We start from the raw sequence: 17211 nt of genomic DNA, 5'->3' as shown, positions 1-17211 counted from the left end.
AAATATCTGGGAAAGGCCTTGCCAATGGAGGAAGGGGACAGGCTAGATTGGATCTGGATAACTTCTCTTAGTAACTCCAAGTTGCTCCCCCATACGAATCTTGTCCTGGTGTGGTTGTGAGTCTCAGAACACTGCAGTGTCTAAAAAGTCATAGCTGCTGAGGGTTCAAAGGGCAATGGAGACATGTCTGGAGGCATCAGGTGACTGCAGCTCACTTCCAATGATGCCCACCTGTACATACAGAAGCTGTAGTGTGGGGGATATCATGGTGGCCATGTGTAATTGGAGAAGATGTGTCAGTCATGAGATGAGCGAGGGAGGAAAGAGGAACCACGGGGCCTTGGCCTCCCTGCACAGTAGATGACTCCTCTGTGGGCTGAGGATTGGGATGAATTGTGGCTGAGAGCATGGACCCCCCCCCCAGCAGGGTTGCAATAGAAGGTATCCCCCAAGGACCTCACTTCAGTTACAGGCTCTTTTTGTACTGGACAACAAAGGAGAGAAGTGTAGTGCATGAGGGAGCCATAAGCCTTTGTCACAGCCGCTATTCACGCTCCCCTTTGAGGAGCTAGGCTTTTCTGTGTGATGAACCCTAACAGGTGGGGCGGGTCTGTGAAGACCAAGCTGGAGCTCACAGTGGCAGGTGTATCATAACAAGTTCTTGACTATCTTGACTCTGCTACTGTCCACTGGAAATGAGCTTTGTCTCTCCTTATGGGAAATGCCTTGGTAAGGTATCTTAACCTCTTCCTCTTAGTGTCAAGATGTCATCGAGAGATCCCTGAGCCTCGCCTGCACCCTGGCCAATGATGTGGATTTTCACTCTTTTCCATTTGACACTTTTGGTAAAGGATTAATCAAGAAAAGTAGAACCAGTCCTGATGCCTTTGTGCAGCTGGCCCTGCAGCTGGCCCATTATAAGGTGAGACCCAGAGCCCTACTCCATCCTGTTCTTCATCCAAGGCTAGGACAGTGATGTAACAGGGAATAAACACTTCTGGTGGGATGCATGTGCTGGGTGGGGGCAGAGTATGTAGGCCTTGGCATCCACCCATGTGTTTGAGTTTCCCCCATGTTGTGCTAGGAAGGGGGGAGAGAGACAGACAGACAGACACAGACAGACAGACAGAGAAGGGGAGGGGGGGAAGAGAGAGACAGAGAGACAGAGAGAGAGAGAGATAAGGGGGGTGGAGAGTGACAGAAATAGAAACTGGGACCTCTCCTGGTTTTCCTTCTAGGCAGACCTGAGCCCAGGAGAAGAAGAGCCTGGGAGACACATGGGCAGAGCTAGGTCTCATTTGAGACAGTTGTCCTGGCCTTAGGGGTCTCCCTTCCTTCCTTCCCTCATGCCTTCTGTCCATCCATTCATCTCATCCAGTCTGGAAGCAGAGGCCCTTATGGGCCCAAGCCCACTACTGATTCCAGTTCACGTCGGTTCTGCCCTTGCCATGTTGGTGCCAGGCGGTCAGCAGAACCTGACCAGCTTCAGCCAGACCACTAGTCTCCCCCTTCCCAGTAGCTGGGGTTACAGGCATGTATCACCATGCCCAGTGATAACATTTCTTTTCTCTGAGAAAAAAAAAGGCTGATTTGGCTTTCCAGAAAGCCAAGTGTGCATGTCCTAAGAAGCAGTGCCCTGACTAGCAAGCCAGCCACTCCAGTAAATGGGCATGAGGCTTCTTGTGAAGCGGGCTGACTGGACCAGTCACATCCACCTTGTGGTTCCCACTTCTCCATCCTCTAGGGGCAGCAGTTAGGGTCTGTTTGCTCAGGATATTTCCTGTATTTTCATTGAAGAATTATTTCTTGTATTTCCCGTTTCAAAATTTTTTACATCTCTATCCTGATAAATGTATTTCCAAGAACGGTGACCCGTGATGACTTTTAAAAGTCCATATTCCTGGGATGCCTTTGAACAGCTATCACATGAGAAAGGCTAGCTCTGTGCTGCCTGGCCCCAGATGGGGCTACCAGGGACAGTGTGCAGGAGTTGGGTGTCAAGACGACCTCCTGGGAGTGAGAGTGGGTCCCCTTGGGAGGTGATGGGGTCCCCCAGACTGGTTGGACTCCTAACCCCAAGGTCATCGCCCGTCCCAAGAGTCCACAGCTGTTTGTAATGGAGTCCCCCACCACTCTTGGATGCGTTTTCTTTGGCTGAGGCTAGAACCAGACCTGTGATTCTCTTCAGCAGACCCTGCCTGTCCCAGGGAGAATCTGCAGGTGGCTGATGGTTTGTGGCCTGTGCTGGGCCTCAGGCTTCCAGGTCTCCATGGATTCGGGCCAGGAGGCTGCTGCTTTCATGTGGCTCGCTAGAAGTTGGTGATGCCGGGCTGCCCGCCCGTGGTCGCCTCTCTTCTTGGGGCCTGCAGTGAGCAGTGGGCACTTCAGGTCAGGCAGCAGCTTGAGCAGTGACGTGAGTTGGCCCTTTGGCACAGTCTCAGCTTCAGTGGTGTTTGTATACTAATATCAGTGCGTGCTCCTGGGTCCAAGGGAGCGGGGTTTTAGATCATACTTTTTCAAACTGAATTTGAATGCATGGCAAGTCTGATTTGTGTCTGCACTGGAAATCTGGCCTGTGAAACTGTCGGCATCCTTTGTTTCGAAGTTGCCTTTGAAAAGGGCCCGAGCTCTCGGTCTGGCTTCTCCAGGCCCCCTATTTCAGATACTCACTTTCCCTCCTTACTTGGGTGATTTAGAGAGTGACGCTTTTGACATGGTGATGATTTGGATATGCCACTGAGTGCCCTCCCTAATCCTCCCCTGACACCCAGGTCACTAGATCCCTGGGGAGAATAAGACAGGCTTGGTTTAGAGGCACGCCCTCCCCCTCCCCCAGTCCAGCAGTTCAGGTCATGGGGAGGGGGTGGTAAGAGAATCCTCTTTTAAACTGGTTTTTCCTGTGATGGGTGGGTGTGATTGTGAGGAGGGTTCCATTGATGATAGCCAGAAATCTTATCAGTGTCCCTATGCCCAGTCACCCTCAGGGCTCCTTGGGAATAGAAGCCCTCCCCTACTCCCCACTCCTAGTGAAAATCCATCATAAGGCCCTGGAACTTAGAAGGGGTCTCACTGTCCAGCAGACTGTCCCATCACCCCCAGGCCTGGGAGGTCTCTGGCATTCTGGAGAGCGGGCCGTGGTTTACAGCACATTGACACCAGTTTTAGGGTGCTTCCCATCATAGCAGAGTGAGATTAGTTTTGGTGAATGGAGCATAGAAATGTTCAAGAGCCCTTGTGTTCACTTAAAATCCCCTGAAAAGTGGTGCCAACCTTCTTCCTCCACAACCTTTGGGTCATCCTTTGCCAAGTGGGATGAAGGATGTCGGTGTCTGCTTGCCCCAATTCCACTCCCTGGAAGGGACATGAGGGACATCCAGGGCCCCAGTGCATCCTTCAGAGCTTGTCAGAGAATCTGAGATGAGGCCTCCAGCCTCTTGCCCTCCAGTTGAGTGCTTCTTCCTTTCCACCTGGCATCCATGCTTCTTCTGCCCAGAAGATCTCTGCAGGGCGGTCTAGGTTCCCAGACAGAATTGTCCTTATTGGCCTGATGGAGAGTGAGGCATGAGGGTTGTTTCCGCCTGGCCCCCAAGGCAGGAGTTATCCATACCTGGAATACAGCCTCCTTCTTCCTTCTTTCCCCCTTGGCCCTCGCAAGGCTAAACCAGCCTCACTTGGTTGGGGATGTGGGTGCCCTTTGGTCAGACATTCTAGTTATGCTATCTGGAGCTTGTTTGGAAACCAAGAGTCCTATGCTCACTTACACCCTTTTGGCATTCAGTAGAGGGATCATTGCTATAAAATACTAGGCAAGAAAATTCTGAGCTGACCTGGTGTTGGCCTCACTCCAACACACACTTCTCTAGTCATGTTACAAGCCTAGGCTCTGTCTCTCCTTCTTGGTGGCCGGGAGGTCTCTGGGCCTCTTTGTCTCAGATCATCTGCCAATTAGCACAGGCAGAGGGACTTCCTTCCCCCAGGGTCTACTCTGTCAGTTAAATCTCAGGCCTAGATAAAGCAAAGGATATTTTCTCTCTAAAGCTTCTCTACGGAGTGGTGAAGAAACCTTGTGTGTGCCTCTGTGTGCCACATAGATGTAAACTGCTATCAGGAGATAAAGGGACAGTGATGGACGTGTTATGTGTCTGTCTTCAATCCCTCTTTGGGACACCGTAGGTTTTCCCTCTTGGGATCCTTCCCATCATTCCATTCATTCAGACCACTCATAGGAGATCTCCCTTCCCTGTCCCTTCTCACTCCCACACAAGCACTGGTCAGGTGTGTTCGGTCAGCAGAGGCCTCCCTGGAAACCCTGGTCCCGCAGAGGCTGAGCTCACCCAGTCCAGGGAAGAACACACATGCACACACGTTTATGCATGTACATGAATGTAGACGGATGTTCTAAGCCCCTGGGTGAAGAAGTTCAGCATTCATCACTAGCCTTTCTAAAACCATCGTTACTGAAGACCTGGTGGCATTGATGTGTGGGTGGTCTTTTCCTTACTAGGACAAGGGCCAATTCTGCTTGACGTATGAGGCTTCCATGACCCGCCTCTTCCGAGAAGGACGAACAGAGACAGTCCGTTCCTGTACTATGGAGTCTTGCAACTTTGTGCGCGCCATGGTGGATTCCGCACAGCCGGTGAGTGGCAGGAGGTCTGACCGTGCTGCCTGTGACTTGTGCTGTCCGAGGTGCTCTCTGTTCCACTCTTCCTTGCAGTACAAGAGTATGGACAGAAGGGGGCACCACAAACATATTGTCCTTCATCAATTCCATGTTGATGTTCTAAGTTGTGACGGTCCACGTGGGCCTCTTGAAGCAGAAGGCGTCCAAGCTGGCCGAAGGGTCTCTGGAGACTGGGAGGAGAGTCTGAGGGCAGTGCCTGAAGAGAAGGGAATGGCATTAGGGCATGTAGAGTCAGATCAGACCTCAGTGGTGCCTGCACAGTGAGGACGCCCAGTGAGATGGTGCCACCCCTCCCGTGAGTCATTTCCACAGGCCGGAGAGGGAGTTCACTTATGTGGGTCTTGGTCAATGACCTGCTCGGCCAATTGGCAGGGCACTTCTTAAGTTTCCTTTCAGTCCAATGATTTCTGTGCGTGTTTGTGTTCCAACAGATTTTTAAATCAAATACAAATATAACTAAAAACAGAATTTTAAGTAGAAATACTTCATCATTGGCTAAACCAACCTTGGAAGTTTACTTATAGCCTGTGGCAAAGATGAGCGTGGGTGATGGTGCTGACATCTCTATTCATATATAGAGAGTGTCCTCTATATTCAGTCATCTAATGGATGTTGTTGTGTGCCAGGCCCTGCTGGGCCCTGGGATTACAAGGACAAATATAAAATAGCCTTGCCCTCCCAGACCTTCCATTCCATTGACGGATTTAAGATAGACAAAGGAAGTGAAATACTGACTAGAGGAGATAGGAACTGTACCAGTGATCTCTTTGTTCAGGGAAACTCCTTCTGCCAGTGGAGGTGAGCACCTTCTCATCACCTTAGCAAGGCACCCGGGCACCAGGAAGGCAGGGGTTGGATAGCTAGCATGTGTCAGAACTTCCTAGTGTCAAGGCCACCACACTACCTCTCAAATACAAAAGATATCCCAAGTAATTTTGTGCAGGAGGATACAGGTCTAATATGGAGTTTAGTTTCCCAAAGAATTATTGACTATATTATTTTAATACCACCTTAATGATGAGTGTGGCCATACAAAGGCTTAGCTGGTCCTCTCCATGATCAGGGTAAGGGTAAAGGTGAGCCTGGGGAGCGCCATCAGGAGAAGGAGGCATGGGGCATGGACCATTTGGTACCTCGTCTCACAAAGATGGAGGCATGTACTGAGTGAACACTGGGGCTTCCCCTGCTGACTTCTCTCCAGACATCCCACTCCTTCATCTGGGGGCCAGCCATGCCACCCTCAGCCTCCCTCAGGCAACAGCTTGTCCTTGGCCTCATGCATGAAGTTTGTCCAGTTTGAGATTTCAGCAGACGCTGTGTTGCTGAAATGCTTCTGAAGTGTGGTCACCTCCAAATCCCAGTAAGACATCAGAGCAGGCTTTTTGCACAGGGCTGAACACATCATAACAATTCATATTTCTTAGAAATCTCAGTATTTGTTCTAACAAAATAGGCAAGAGCAAAAAAAAAGTATTATTCCGTGGGACAGTCTCTGCTACGTCAGTCCATGGATCACCAATGGGGGCCCATTATTTTGAATTCTGCTCACTGGCCAGATCATCCAGCAGCTTCAGAAGACACTTTTATACACTATAGCTCGAAACAGTCCATACATCGTGGGTTTTTTTCTCTTTCTCTCTTCTTTAGGTTGAACAAAAGCTCAAATTATTCAAAATTGCAGCTGATAAACACCAACACATGTATCGTCTGGCCATGACTGGTGCTGGCATTGACCGCCATCTTTTTTGCCTTTATGTGGTCTCCAAATATCTAGCTGTTGATTCTCCTTTCCTAAAAGAAGTAAGTGATTTTGGCAGAGGTATTTGGCTTGTCTCCTCGGTTAAACCAAACCCCACCTTTGGCATCAAAAAGGCTGATTGAGAAGCATTTATTAAGCGCCTAGTGTCTGACAGGCACTATGCTAAGTATCTGGATTACAAAGGCAAAAACAAAACAGACCCTGCCCTCAAAGAGTTCATATTCTAACATGAAAAGGTCAGAATTTAGGAATAGGAATTTTAATAAAAATGAAAAATACAACCCAGAACTCTAGCACATTAAAGTTCCTTGTAAGCTATCAGACACATGCCTCTTCTGGCATAAGTAGATACGAGAGTGAATGACTGGTCACATTTGTTGGGGTGATAAAATGCTGTTGTGCTGATTGGTTAAAACAGAAAGGGCATTAGACTTTCCAGGGTAGACTCTCCGAAGGCCCGGTGAGGGCAGGATGCCTCCGAGTGTAGATTCTTGTAGGATTCGGTTTTCTGTCGATATCCTCAAAGCAAGCACTTTATGTGGAATTCAGCCCATTCTCACCCAGCTGTCCAACACCATTACTGAGAGCACACAGTTGTGTCAGCCTGCCTCAATTGTCCCAGGGACAGGATTCAGATCCTGTCTTCTGTTTACTGCCTTTGTGATTTCTGGTGAATCCCTTTCCCTCTGAGGACCCCATTTTTTTTCTCATCAGGTAGATATGGGGCGGGGCGAGAGGAGGACAGATAGTGGTCCCTGAAGTTTTCTTACAGTCTTATGATCTTTCTTCATCTGCTACACACAGTCCTTGGGGTGGAGAGAGGGAAAGTACCACATCTGAGGGCATCATACAATTGACATACGTGAGACCATGTGGCCATCATACAATTGACATACGTGACACCATATGGCCATCATACAATTGACATACGTGAGAGTGAACACTTCCTGGAGCAGTATCAGCCTTCTGTGTCTAAAAGAAGATCAAGAGACAACAGGGTTGCCAGGGGCCAAGTTCTCCATGTATTGTATTAGGTAGGGGTGAAGGGGGGTATCATTATACATCCCTAAATTCTACCCAAATTCTACTCTAAAGGTTTTATCTGATCCATGGAGACTGTCAACAAGTCAGACACCTCACCAGCAGACAGAACTCTTTAATCTAGACAGGAATCCAGAACATGTGTCCAGTGGAGGCGGCTTTGGACCAGTAAGGAAAATATTTTGTTGTTGTTCCGTCATGTCTGACTCTTTGTGTCCTCATCTGGGGGCTTTCTTGGTAAAGATACTGGAATGGTTTGCCATTTCCTCCTTCAGTTCACTTTACTGATGGGGAGACTGAGGCAAACAGGGTTAAGTGATTTGCTCAGGGTCACACAGCTAGTAAATATCTGAGGCTGGATTTGAACTCAGATGCCCCTGACTCCAGGCCCGGTGCTCTGTCCACTGCACCACCTGACTGCCCTGGTAAAATATGCCAAGTATTCTGAAGGAGCGTCAGATACACTAGCAGCATGTAATGCATTTGTCAGGGAGTGATGAGACACTCCCCACCCCCATATCTCTTCACTGTACCTTCCTAGGCGGACTCCCGATCTTGTGCCTGTCTTTCCTGTAGGTTGCTGATGACGGTTATGGGGTATCCTATATTCTGGTAGGAGAGAACCTCATCAATTTCCATGTGTCCTCCAAGTTCTCCAGTCCCGAGACTGTAAGTGTGAAAACAGTCCCTCTCTTTGCTGTGACATGTACTGCCTTCTTACCTTGATTCTTAAAAGCGTGCCTGAGAGCTTACTTAGATTATCTCCAATTGCTAGCGAATTGTTCATTTATTAAAATCCTGATCTGCATAAAGGGCTGTAAAGACAAGTAGAAGGGAGTCTTTGCCCTCAATAATTGGCTCACTCGTTTCTGGTAGCAGACTGTAGGGTGGGTCTGCACTACCACACCAAGCTTGGGATTCGTGGTGTGAGAACATCTCCAAGTTGGGAACCCCCTCATAACTAGACAAGGCTCTTTGGGGCCCTTTAGCAACCAAGTGCCATTTGGTGGAGCCTGACATGAAGATGTGGGGATGTTCTGTACTCAAAACAATACATTTCTCTTAGTTACAAGGACCAGAGAATTAGGGTTGACCTGTGGGATTTTTCACAATGGCCTCCCTCGCCTTCATGGCTACCGTCATTGTTGCTAATAGCGCCATGTCCCCATGGTTCCATTATTGGGTTGTTGATGCCAGCTTTGGGGTTTGGGACCTGGGGGTGGTTGGGAGGCTGAGTACGCACTACCTCACTGATAGAAATGCCAAGTATTGTTTAGAGAGCAAGAGGATCTGAAAGCATCACAAAGAACAAAACCTCTCCAGAGCCCCTGTGCCATTCACATGCCCGTGTCTTCCCCTTTCTTCTTTCCCTGGGCTATGCATGCTCATGAGAGAGACCAAGAATCTTGGGCTGAGCGTGAGGGGTGGGGAATGAAGCAAATGCTATGAGTCTCAGTAGCCCAGAGCCCCCCGGGACAGGAGTGAGAACGGAGGGATGACAGAGGCCTCTCTGCCCCTGGTGGACATCGCCCCTTCGGGCTGTGGGATGGGCTGGGCCTGGGTGTTCCCTTCCCTGCCCCCCATGCAGAGGCCTCTCTGCCCTCAGGTGGAGGAGCCACCCAGCAATCTGGGGACCTGGCTTTACATGCCTGGCTGCTGCCCCACCCTCAAGCCCACCGTCAGCTCCTTCCTTTTTCTGTGTTCCTTCACATTCTTCCTCCAGCCATGCTTGCCCTTGCTGTGATGTCTTTGACGGCCCTTCTTTTGGAGGAATCGGGTCCCACACACATCTCTACATGGCCCTTTGATCCTCCTGCAGCTGTTTGGGGGGGAGAGGGTGTTCCATAGTCACATGACAATATGCATGGGCGAGTGCTAGTGCTGGAAAGGGCTGTCTTTGGGGGCAGCCAGAAGTTGTGACACCCAACTGTAACCCAATCTTCCCTGATTTCTGCTGAGCCCAGCTCCTTGTCTGTCTCTTCAGCCTAGTTCAGCAAATACTGATGAAGCACCTACTAGGTACAGTGTGGCCTTTGGTGAACCACCCAGCGTCCTCATGCTTAAGTTTCCTCCTATGTAGAAGGAGGAGGTTGGACTCGCTGGTCTCAGTGTCCACCCCCCTTCCGCCCCAGCTCTCAGTAGTATGAGCCCCTGAAGGTGAGCCTCCCACAGTTTCCATAAAGTGGTTTTCTCTTGTTGATTATAGGTACGTGGTGAGACACCCTCTCCCCCCACACACATTCCCAGGAAAACCCATCAGTGTGGATGGGGCTCCATTCCATTCCCTAGAAGTGTGTAATGAGGGATCCTTCTCTGGAAAAAGGGTGACCCTTCAGAGCACCTTCACTTATGCAGAGTCCCTGAACTTGGATGCTTAGAAGTTAGGGTCCCCAAGGGCCACCGCCAAAAGGCTACTTGTAGATGATGACCCAGCTGAGATAAAGACTTTCCTAAGTCCTGGAGAACGGACTAATGGAAGGAAAGAGGGGACAGTCCCAGCTCAGTGTCGGCAGCATCAGATACCAGCATTTCCTGCCATTGTTAGGAAGGGAGAGTAGATGTTGGAAGGGGCTAGCCTTTGATGGAATCTTTCAAGGGTCACTGTTTCAGATTTTGCCTTGCATGGGGAAAATAAGGAATATGCCCTTGCAATGGTGGAATGGAAGGGAGAGTGTCAGATAACTGACCACCACCTTCTAAGCTGTCATTTCATTGACCACCTGATTTTCTGGGTTGAAAGAATGGTTGAGGCCTAATTCCAAGGATTTAAGAATAATGCTGATTTGGGGAAACCATCTGACTGGGCAAGTTTTCACCTTTGGTTTTGTTCTCCATTAACATTAAAGGATTCTCATCGGTTTGGAGCTCACCTGAGGCAAGCCATGATCGACATCATCACCTTGTTTGGATTCCATTTGAACGCCAAAAAGTAATTCCTGTTATGCCCATCGTGGAGGAAATGCAACTCTTCTGAGAAACCAAATAAGACTAGCTATTGAATTCCCTTTTGTAGTTGAAGGTCAGAAGTTGCTTTTTTCTAGAGAGGATTTTGTCTTTAGTTTTTTTTTTTTAATAGAGAGAGAGGAGAGGGAGAGCAGAGTATATTATATGAAGAAGTGTAATTTTGCTATTTCTAGGTATGTCCTAATGATGTGAGTGCTTGATTTTCCCCCTAAAGTCTTTGTCTTGTTTAAATTTAATAAATGAAGGGATTGAAGTATTGTCGAATTAATGTAAGTAGAGGAATTTTGATGTAATATATATGTTGGGAGCAGAAATATCATGCTTCCTCAACTGTGACTGTATATCTGGTACTTACGGGCATTTGACTCCTGTTATCAGAACAGTTATATATGCATTATATATTTTTAAAATTGTTTAGATTGAAAGTGTAGCCAATAGACATGACCACATCATGCACTAACCAAGAATGGGGCAGCTCTTTGGAACAAGCTTTTTGCCTCGATGGACAGCTCAGTTACTTACACTGCCTAAGAGAATAGACAGACGCCCCCTCCCCTTCCCAATATTTGCTTCATCTCTAGTTTTATTGATATGGGAATAAACCCTGAGTGTATTTATAACCCCAGTGCCTTAACAATGGAAGGCCCTAAACACAAGAGAAGTCTTACATAGATTGTATTATAACTGTAAAGTCTATTGCTGAATTGTGGGATTACAAATTCCATTCTCCCATCTTTTTTTCCCCCTCTTGGACTCAGTCCTGGAATGAGCTTGTTAGAAGAATATGATCCTCCCTTTACAGGCAGGCATATATGTCTGGTTTTCTCCTTCCACAAAGAGTCCAGTTTCTGTGTGGCAGGGAGAGAGGCCGCAGCAATCAGCTCTCCCTGTTTGAGTTTCCCTCCCCCCCAAATTGGGAGCATGGTATTGGCTAGAGAAGCCACCCGTTGTCACCAGCCAGACATTACTCTGTCAGAGCAAATATAACATGGTGGCTGATGTAAGAGAGAGCATGTTGGGAAGGGAGGGAAGAAATGCAGAGAATCCCAAAAGATTGAGAATGCAGACCCTTCATCCCAACAGGATTGGTATTGGACATTAAATGGAGAGACAGAAAGACAGAGACAGAGAGAGAGAGACAGAGACAGTGAGACACAAAGAGACAGACAGAGAGGAGAGACAGAGAGCACAAGCAACAGAACAAAAAGAAAAAAACAATCCCTCTCATTTCCAAAGGAAGACAGTATCGGGGTGCTGGTGACCATGGTTTTTGAAGGACCTACCGGTAGAACCCTGTGAGTGTTAGGATAGAGTTGACTTCATGAGGAAGGGTCCGACTGGCTTTTGTCTGAAAGGCACTTAATCCTGTCTTGTCTTTAATATCAGAGTCAAAGGCTCATGGAACTCGATGGCCACTACCACTAGGCTGAACTGACAGTGTGCGCTTTCTTCCAGCGGTGTGTTTAATATGGCAGCTCATCCCCTGGTCCTGCTTGGGTTTACCTCCTTGGAGAGGCTTGCACTCTAATGATGCACAGAAAAGGCTGAACTTCTGGAGCCGATGGAAGGTGCCTGCTGTAGAGCAGTTGCAGATTCTGGATATGTGTATATTATACTACAGGCATCCCATTCAAATAGGCTAAATATTTTTTTTTCTCTTTTTAAAGTAAAAACGAAAGGATTGAGCTTAGTGTCTGCGGGAAAAAATCATGAGAAAAAGCCTATACTGCAGGCAGCCAGTGGGACATTAAATCAGACCACTCTAAGAACCCTCCAGCCATTCATTTTGGGCTACAGAAAGCATGCACTATATATATTGACCACTGACCAATCTGTATTAAAATAGCACTTAAATTTCTATTAGCTTGTAGGAGAGATTTTTATTATTAAAGGTAGTGTTTGGGCTTGACTCTCAGGTTTTAAATGTTTCAAATGTAATTGTGGTTAATTGGAGCAGTTATCAATGCAACTTTACATTCTTTAAAAGAATGTAAATATAATTGGCACAGAAAGAATCAGTTTTTATTGTACCTGTTGAAAGGGGCAGTAAGAGTGTTATGTGTTGAATTATTATTTAGAAGAGATCCAGATTCTTAATGGAGATATGGTTTGTATTCATTGCTATCTTGGAATGTCCACTGCATGTAAATAGCATATGTTCTTTGGGATGTAAATCTTGGAAATGCTATGTGAATGTAGGCTCTCATTAATAAAGAAATTAACCTCAGTCTTCAATAGTACTGTTTGTTTGGCACATTTTCCCAGTGGAGTGAGGGGGTTTATAAACATGACATCATCCCACGTGTCCCAGACTCAGACTTCCCAGCAATCTCCACCACACTTGGGGTATGACAAGAACAGAAACGGAAGTAGGAAAAGGTCACTGGGCGCCTAGAAGGTCTCTGGCGCACCATGCCATTGATGACCATGGACTCCAAGATCAGTGACAGGAAGTGAACACCCCTAGACACAGGATACTCCATGCCAGTGCTTTTTGTGGCAGCAAAACACCCTAAACGAATTCGGGAACTACCGAACAAACTGTGGTCATAGGACCCTAGATGCAGGGTTGGCCTTAGCAATCATCTTGTCCAGCAGACTAGAAATGAACCTTATGGACCAAGGTCAAGTCAAAGAGCAGGAATTTGAACCCAGGAACCTTTGGCTCCAAGTTTGTTTGTTGTTGATCAGTCGTTTCAGTCATGTCTGATTCTTTGTGACCCCATTTGAGGTTTTCTTGGCAAAGATAACTGGAGCCAGGGCACCTTGGTGGTGCAGTGAATAGAGCACCAGCCCTGGAGTCAGGAGGGCCTGAGTTCAAATCCGGCCTCAGGAACAACACAAAAACTAGGCGTGTGACCTTGGGCAAGTCGCTTAATGCCAATTGCCCTACCTTCTTCCCTCCAAAAAGAAAAAAGATAACTGGAGATGACAGAGACTTATTTCAGAAAAAAACATGAGAAGAATTCTATGAACTGATTCAAAAGGAGAACAGAACCAGGGGCACAATACTTGTACAATGCATTACACAACCATCCAATGACTACAACTGTGCCCATGAAAACCCTAAAGGGCTGTTGACCCCAGATCAATTTCAGTTCCCAGTCTTGGTCCCAAAGAGCAGATGAGGGAGAAGAGAGGGAGTGATTAAATCTTCCATACCCCCAGGAGAGCTTCCAGGTTACCAAGGAGGGAGAGTTGGATCGGGATGGGCTGGGAAGGTGGCTTACATTGAGGAATGACTGAAATGAAAAACAAGAGGCATTAATAGAGCGTTTTTAAAATTGTGACCTGAGATCTTTTTCTATCTTAACAAGACCTCGGAGCTGTCAAAGTAAAGGTTCGTCAATCCACAAGCATTTCTTAAGCATCTTAAACAGGCTATGGACGAGGGAGACAGTGCCCAGAAGGACACAGTGTACGAGCCAAGGTCATTTATATTCTGGAGGGGAGGGGTGTGCTTGGGAGAGTAGACAGCACGTATACACATGACGGTATAGTTAGGTGGTTTAGTGGATAGAGTGCTGGCCCTAAGTTCACTTACTGACTGTATGACCCTGGGCAAGTCACTTCACCCTCTTTGCCTCGGTTTCCTCATCTGTAAAATGAGCTGGAGAAGAAAATGGCAAATCACTCCAGTTATCTTTGCCAAGAAAACCCCAAATGGATAAGACATGACTGAAATGACCCAACACAACGAAAAATACACATGGGAGTGTACACAATATATACAAAATGTGTGCCTTTGGGTCTTGTTTCTCTGCATCAGTTCAAATAAATCTAATGTTTCTTTGAACATTTTCATATTCATTATAAGGAGTTCGTATTCTCTTGATGGATGGGTGGGGATAGAATTCAGGCACAGATAAGTGAATTTTAGGAAATGAGAACAAAAACTTGATGGGGAGGAAGTGGGATCAACCCATGAGCATTTATTAAATGCCTGCTGTGAGCCACGCACTCCAAAGATCTTTTAATTGCCTGAAACAGGGGGTCTTTTTCTCAACTCTCCTCCTCCTGGGCCTCTCAGCAGCCTTTGACACTATCCTCCTGGACTCTCTCCAAGCTCCTGTGCCTCTGCTCTCTCCCGGTTGTCCCCTACCTCTCAGACTCCTCCTCAGTCTCTCTGTCCTGCCTCCTCCTTTCTTCTCTCTCTCCAAAGCTTTACTGTGGGCCACCCAGCTGCCACATCCCCAGCTGGTTCCCAAGTCTTGTGGATTGTCCCTCAGAGATCCCTTCCTTCCATGCACACACCTCCCACCTGACCATAGCCTCCTGGCTGGTCTCCCTGCCTCTCCCCTCCCGGACTATCCCCTCCGATCCATCCTCCACTGAGCTGCCAGGGATATTCCTCAGTCACCTTCCTCCTCAGGACATGCCAGCGGCTTCTTGTTGCCTCTAGAATCAAATGTGAATGCCTTTGCTTGGCATCTAATGCCCTTCACGGCCTGGCACCGGGCTGCTCTTCCAGACAGCACTCGGGAGTCTGCACACCCTCCCAGGCCCAGACATACGGGTCTAATTGTGGTTTCTCCCATGTGCCACCCACAACCCATCCCCTTGGAGGCTGCCTGGGAGGCTCATTCTCCTCCCCTCTGCCTCAAAACCCCTAGTCCTAGCACCCCCCTCCCCCACAGTCCGTCCCCCCCGAGGCCTGGCAGCGCTTCCTGACATGCAGCCTGAATGGGGACTTCTTTGCCTTGGTGCCCCCCCAGCCCCTGGCACATAGGTGTCTGCCTGACGCTAATTCCTGGCGATTACAGCGATCCCAGGGGGGTCCCTGAATCCCGAGGGCCCCATGAGCGGCGCTGTTTTCTCGGCAGAATTCCCTAAAGGTACAGCTTGGAACCGGCGGGTCTGTCATAGCCGCGACACAATCGGAGGCGTCTGGTCCGACCCGCTGCCCCTACAAGGAGAGCACGGGGGCCCCCCTCCCCGCCCGTGTCCGCGCTTGCTCCGACTTCCCCGAAGGGCTTCCTGGGCAGGGTCTGCAGGGGGCTGTGACCCAGTCCCATGCCCTCGCACAGCACAGGCGCTCATCTCCATTCAGGGCTCCCACCCCGGCGCTCCGCCAGCCCGCCCCTCCCCCCTCCCGGGCCCAACGGTTCCTCTCCGCTCCCAACGGTCGCCCTCCTCCCTGCGGGCACGCGCTCGGGAGGGGCAGGGTGGCTGCGGTTGGTGCGGGCGGCGCCCCTGCCCACAGCCGCCGGGGCACGCGCGCGGAGGCTGCGGGCTTCGTCCTCGTCCTGATCTTCGTGCTGGGCGGTTCCTCCGCGGCCTCGCCCCGGTGCCGGGGTGGGTATCCCGAGCCCCGTCTCGGGCCTCGGTTTCCCCTGGTGTAAAACGAGGAGCGCGTAACGCCGGGCTAGTGTCTGCACCTCTCTGGGCTCACGGAGGGAGCCTCCACACTAGGAGGACCCGGCATTAGAGGGACGCCCTTCCCCTTCCCTCCCAAATCCCATCGAAGCCCGCGCCTGTCCCCTCCCGGCCGGGGCACCCTGGACAAGGCCACGCGGCTGGAGGGCGCTTCCACACTGGGAGGACCCAAAGTCAATGAAGTCACAGGCTCCCCTCCCACTGCCCTCCCATCAAAGGTCTGCGTCCTGTTGTCATGGAGGAGGAGGGGAGGAGAGTCCAGAGCTCAGACTGGGAAGGACAGTGTCCGTGTCCGGCATCCTCCCACCTGAGATCCTCGGGTCTGGCCAAAGGAAGGGGGGAGGGGGAAGAAAACACTTAGCGCCCCCCCGCCCCCGCCCCAGTCCTAGTTCCTGATACAAGAGGGCAGGGACAGAGAATGGCCGGCTCAGAAGAGATCGGCGTCCCTTCTCTTTTTACAGAAGAGGAAACTGAGACCCAGAGAAGGAAGGGCATTTGCTCAAGTCACACAGAGGTTCGCACCGGAGGCTTGTCCCAGAGGCCTTGCCAGAGAGCCCTTGGGCAAGTTTTATCCCCTCCCGGGGAACCCAGGCCCTTCAGCCCCAAATTCTGCATTTCTGGGGAGGTGAGAGGCAGCCTGGCCTCCCAGCTGGTCCTGGCTTTGAAGCCTTTGCTTCCACTGTCCCTGAGTCACTGACCTTGGCAAGCCTCGGTTACCTCATTTGTAACATGACAGGGTTGGACCAGAAGCCTGCAGCCCCTTGGCTCTCTCAATCCGTGGCCCTAATTAGGTCCATGGGCTCCCTCTGGGAATGTCTGATCAGGAAACCCACACATTGGAAGGGCTCCTTCTAAAAGAGAGATCGGCCACATTCTGCCTGGCCCTGGAGGGCATAACCAGAAGCAAAGGGACTATTTAAAACATGGCAGGGACTTTGCCTACAGAATCTCATCTGAACCCAACAATACAACAGTGTAAGGTAGCTGTTACAAGCACCCATTTTACAGATGAGGAAACCAAACTCAGCTAATGTCACAAGAGGAATTTGAACCCAGGTCACTAACAGTCCAAGCTATCCAAGGGTAGGAAGGCCTGCCTCTGGAGTAAGGATTTCCCTTCCCTAGAGGTCTAGGGAAGACCAGATAACCTCCCTTGGGTGGGAGGGTTTAGAGAAGGATCCTGTTCCCTTTTCTGGTATGGAAGAGTTGGACTCATTGGCTCCAGAAGTCCCTTCTCTATCACTTGAGTGCTCAGACCTCAGTTTCCCCATCTTTAAAATAGGAGGATTGAATTCGATGGCCTCTGTATCTGGCTGCTCATCCCCAGAGCCCTGAATTTTAAACAATTGAATGTGGAATGGGGTGGATGTAGGGAGAAATCGTTTGG

The 17211-nt window shown here is 49.4% G+C and overlaps 2 protein-coding genes across 5 annotated transcripts in view; both read left to right on the top strand.

Moving 5' to 3' along the window:
- CPT1A (carnitine palmitoyltransferase 1A) overlaps positions 1–12678 on the top strand; it is a 70497-nt gene extending 57819 nt beyond the window's left edge. For all 4 annotated transcript variants that reach the window (XM_069066532.1, XM_069066535.1, XM_069066533.1 and 1 more), the window contains exons 14-19: positions 758–922; positions 4505–4639; positions 6332–6484; positions 7539–7652; positions 8061–8153; positions 10331–12678. In XM_069066532.1, coding sequence (XP_068922633.1) covers positions 758–922; positions 4505–4639; positions 6332–6484; positions 7539–7652; positions 8061–8153; positions 10331–10417 — 747 coding nt within the window. In that variant the 3' untranslated portion in view covers positions 10418–12678. The remainder of the gene's footprint in view (positions 1–757; positions 923–4504; positions 4640–6331; positions 6485–7538; positions 7653–8060; positions 8154–10330) is intronic.
- A 3736-nt stretch (positions 12679–16414) lies between these two features.
- Positions 16415–17211, top strand: part of TESMIN (testis expressed metallothionein like protein) — a 39538-nt gene continuing 38741 nt past the window's right edge. Inside the window, exon 1 of the mRNA XM_069066098.1 lies at positions 16415–16423. The gene's annotated coding sequence lies outside the window, so the exon portion shown is untranslated. The remainder of the gene's footprint in view (positions 16424–17211) is intronic.

The sequence above is a fragment of the Petaurus breviceps genome, unplaced genomic scaffold, assembly GCF_028583685.1.
Source record: "Petaurus breviceps papuanus isolate PSGF00001 unplaced genomic scaffold, PetGlider_PUasm1.0 90721, whole genome shotgun sequence".
NCBI lineage: Eukaryota > Metazoa > Chordata > Mammalia > Diprotodontia > Petauridae > Petaurus > Petaurus breviceps.
The sequence above is the reverse complement of the archived record's forward strand: the minus strand, read 5'-3'. Positions and strand labels throughout refer to the sequence as shown.